This window comes from Theropithecus gelada, chromosome X (genome assembly GCF_003255815.1).
Source record: "Theropithecus gelada isolate Dixy chromosome X, Tgel_1.0, whole genome shotgun sequence".
NCBI lineage: Eukaryota > Metazoa > Chordata > Mammalia > Primates > Cercopithecidae > Theropithecus > Theropithecus gelada.
This window is the reverse complement of record NC_037689.1, coordinates 6,614,102-6,617,435: the sequence shown is the minus strand read 5'-3', so window position 1 is coordinate 6,617,435 and position 3,334 is coordinate 6,614,102. Positions and strand designations below refer to the sequence as shown.

At 49.2% G+C, this 3,334-nt stretch overlaps 1 protein-coding gene across 2 annotated transcripts in view; it reads right to left on the bottom strand.

The window, feature by feature from the left end:
* The window catches only part of LOC112615039 (X antigen family member 3), an 8,458-nt gene extending 6,046 nt beyond the window's left edge, over positions 1-2,412 (bottom strand). The window contains exons 1-3 of one of the 2 annotated variants that reach the window (XM_025371680.1): positions 2,322-2,412; positions 1,367-1,455; positions 425-530 (exon numbers count right to left, since the gene is read on the bottom strand). In XM_025371680.1, the coding sequence (XP_025227465.1) occupies positions 425-530; positions 1,367-1,447 (187 nt within the window). In that variant the 5' untranslated portion in view covers positions 1,448-1,455; positions 2,322-2,412. Of the gene's footprint in view, positions 1-424; positions 531-1,366; positions 1,456-1,563; positions 1,616-2,321 lie in introns of those variants that run through there. The other variant, XM_025371681.1, reaches the window with a different exon arrangement.
* Between the last annotated feature and the right edge of the window lie 922 nt (positions 2,413-3,334).

Below are 3,334 nucleotides of genomic sequence, written 5' to 3'. Positions count from 1 at the left end.
CGGGTTCACGCCATTCTCCTGCCTCAGCCTCCCGAGTAGCTGGGACTATAGGCGCCCGCCACCTCGCCCAGCTAGTTTTTTGTATTTTTTAGTAGAGACGGGGTTTCACCGTGTTAGCCAGGATGGTCTCGATCTCCTGACCTCGTGATCCGCCCGTCTCGGCCTCCCAAAGTGCTGGGATTACAGGCTTGAGCCACCGCGCCCTGCCCAAAATATATTTTAAAGGTAGGAGAAGATTCATTATATCCAGGGACTCTATGAAGTGCAAACTATACTCTTCACTTGTCCAGCCAACTCTCAGCAAATGTTTGAGATCCTTTCCCAATGTTTTCTTTCCTCCTATTACTGGTCATGGCATAAGGCATGACGCACACATAGGCCTTCTTCCCTCCCCATAGACATTCTTTCTTTCCCCTCCCAGTACCTTGAATCTCAGCTGCACCCTGATCTTCTTCTCTCTCCTGACCAGGTGTAGGATCCTGACTTTCAGTTAGTGGTTCCGCTTGCTGAGGCTCCGCATCACTGGGCTCCTGGAACGAGGGGTGTGTGTGTGTGTGTGTGTGTGTGTGTGCAGATAAAAAGTTTTGTTATCAATACATTTCAATAATATAAATATACAGAATACATAGATGTTTCTGATCATAAGTCTAAAGACATTTCTCCAACACTATTCCACATACTTATTTTTCATAAAGTTACTCTTCCCACAGAGAGGTTACTCTAAGACAGTTGCCCTCAAGGGCTTTGGAAGCTGTTTTAATCTATGTTAGGATGAATGTGTGTAATCTTTTGCAAATAAGCATGAGAAGGAAATCATGGGCAAAATCTGGGGAACACAAGATCATCCACCCAGACAACAGGAGAACTTACTCCTCTTGGATTAGTCTTTCCTTCATGAGATGCCATGAATTTTTTTTTTTTTTTTTTTTTAGACGGAGTCTCCCTCTGTCGCCCAGGCTGGAGTTCAGTGGCCGGATCTCAGCTCACTGCAAGCTCTGCCTCCACGGTTCACGCCATTCTCCTGCCTCAGCCTCCCGAGTAGCTGGGTTTACAGGTGCCCGCCACCTTGCCCGGCTAATTTTTTTTTTTTTTTTTGTATTTTTAGTAGAGACGGGATTTCACCGTGTTAGCCAGGATGGTCTCGATCTCCTGACCTCGTGATCTGCCCGTCTCGGCCTCCCAAAGTGCTGGGATTACAGGCTTGAGCCACCGCGCCAGGCCCCCATGATAATTTTTATCAGCATGGGACACCTTTATTGGTGTATCTATATTGGTTCAACAACAATTACAAAACAGTTTTGCAACAACACCAAGTTACAAAAATAACTTTCTGCTAATAGAAAACATCAAAGGTTAAGGCACTCACCAGCATAGGCCCAATCAGCTCAGGAGGTGGTACACTTCTCCTTGGTCTAGGCCTATATGTTGATCTTCCTCGCCAAATCATATTTCAAACTGCAAGCAGAATACTGTGAATTGGTAAATGTACTTGAAAAGACAGCTATATTTGACCACTTCCATGACCAAATGTTAACTTGTCGTTTTTTAAAAGTTTGTAAATACTTTCGAACTAAGTCTCAGGGCAAGTGTAAGTGTGTGTGCCTTATGAATGCTTGTGAAGCCATTAAGTTGGTCAAGCTAACTGAGCAATTTCTTAAGGCTCCTGGCAAAAGACACAGGATATTTCCGATAAGGTTTGGTTTCACAACTTAACTCTCCTCTGTGGAGACATTTGGGAAAATACAGCCAGAGAATTAAAACTGCAGTAACTACGGCTTTTGTCACACACCCATTTGCTAGGCCCATTTCCCCCCTAAAATCAAGTTTTGTTGGAACGCAGAGCCCCACCAACTCAAACCTCCACGGTGGAGTTGAGAAGCTGCCACACAGCGCTGGGCCCTCCTCACTGTACACCTCTGCCAGGCGCTCTACAGACCTCAGGGCCATGGTCGCCAACCCGCAGCGTTCCCAGTTCCCTTCCTTAATGCCCACCCTGCTCCTTCCCGGGTCGACACAAAGGAGCCTGGAATCTGTCCTCGGTCGAGGGTTCCAGGGACTCGGATACCTGCCCCAGCACCCCCAGCACTCGCCCCATTTTCACCTGACCCCTCTCAACTGTGCGGCCCATCTTCTTCCCTCATTCTGACCTCACCACAACAAGGCCCACGGCAGTGCCACCTCACGAGCAGAAGGACGAGCACCTTGAGACCCTTCGGCCTCTGAGGCCGTGGACCACGCTGTCCCACGCTCCGGATAGCCACTGGCTTCTCCTCACACTCACTCACACTTCAACTCTTGGGAGGAATGGCTTGTGGACCTACCGGCTGCGTCTCAGTAGGACAGAAAAAGTCCAGACAGCAGGAACGCGACCCTCACACTCTCACAGCTCCAGGGCGTTTACCACATGGGCAAAGGTGCAGAGGGGAAGACGCCCAGTGGACATGCGCAGTGAGGATGGTGCCTGCCTAGTGGGCTGTGGCGCCCCTCCTCGCCCCACCCCATCCCGCGCCGCGCAGTCCTCTGCCCTCTCCCAGGTTCCCACTGAAGACTTCGGAATGTGTCTTCTGTGGGCGGTTTCATATGCCTCCGGGACTCAAATACCACAAATAGTTTCCCCCTTCAAAGCTCACTCCATGTTCACTAGGTCCTCCTCCGCTCTATGGCCCTCCTTCCTCCCCTGTCTGGGACACCCACGATAGCAAGGCCATGGCTGTGTCGCCGCCTGTTAGGAGAAGAATGGCAACCTCAAGGACCTTCCCCAATCGGAGGACATAGACTGCGCCGCGGGCTCCTCCTCACACTCTCTCCCACTTCCACCCTGGGAGGACTGATCTTCGGACCTACCGGCTGACTCCTAGTCAGCAGCACAGAAGGAAGTCACGATGTCTCCTTGCACAGCTCTGCAGGGACACAAGGCAGACAGCAAGGCACATGGACAACAAGGGACTTGGGCAGCAAGGGGTGTGCATACTGAGTCAAGCACATGCAAGGCCAGCCGGGGTTTTCCCACTGTCCCCAGACTCGCATCCCTAAGATGTTTGTAGTAGAAGGAAAGGGACTAAGAGGCTTTGTTCCCTCTCTTGCCCTACAATTCTTATGCATCCAGAAACACTGGGGACAGTCCCATGTCACCATGAGTGGAGGATGTGTCTCAGAAAGACCTTTTGTGACAAATAAATTATATATATATATACATATATATATACACATATATATACACACATATATATATATATACATATATATATATACACGCTTTTTTTTTTCATTTATATATGCACGGGTGCCTGCCATGTTGCAGGAAATATCTGGGATGCTGGAAATGTGAAGACCA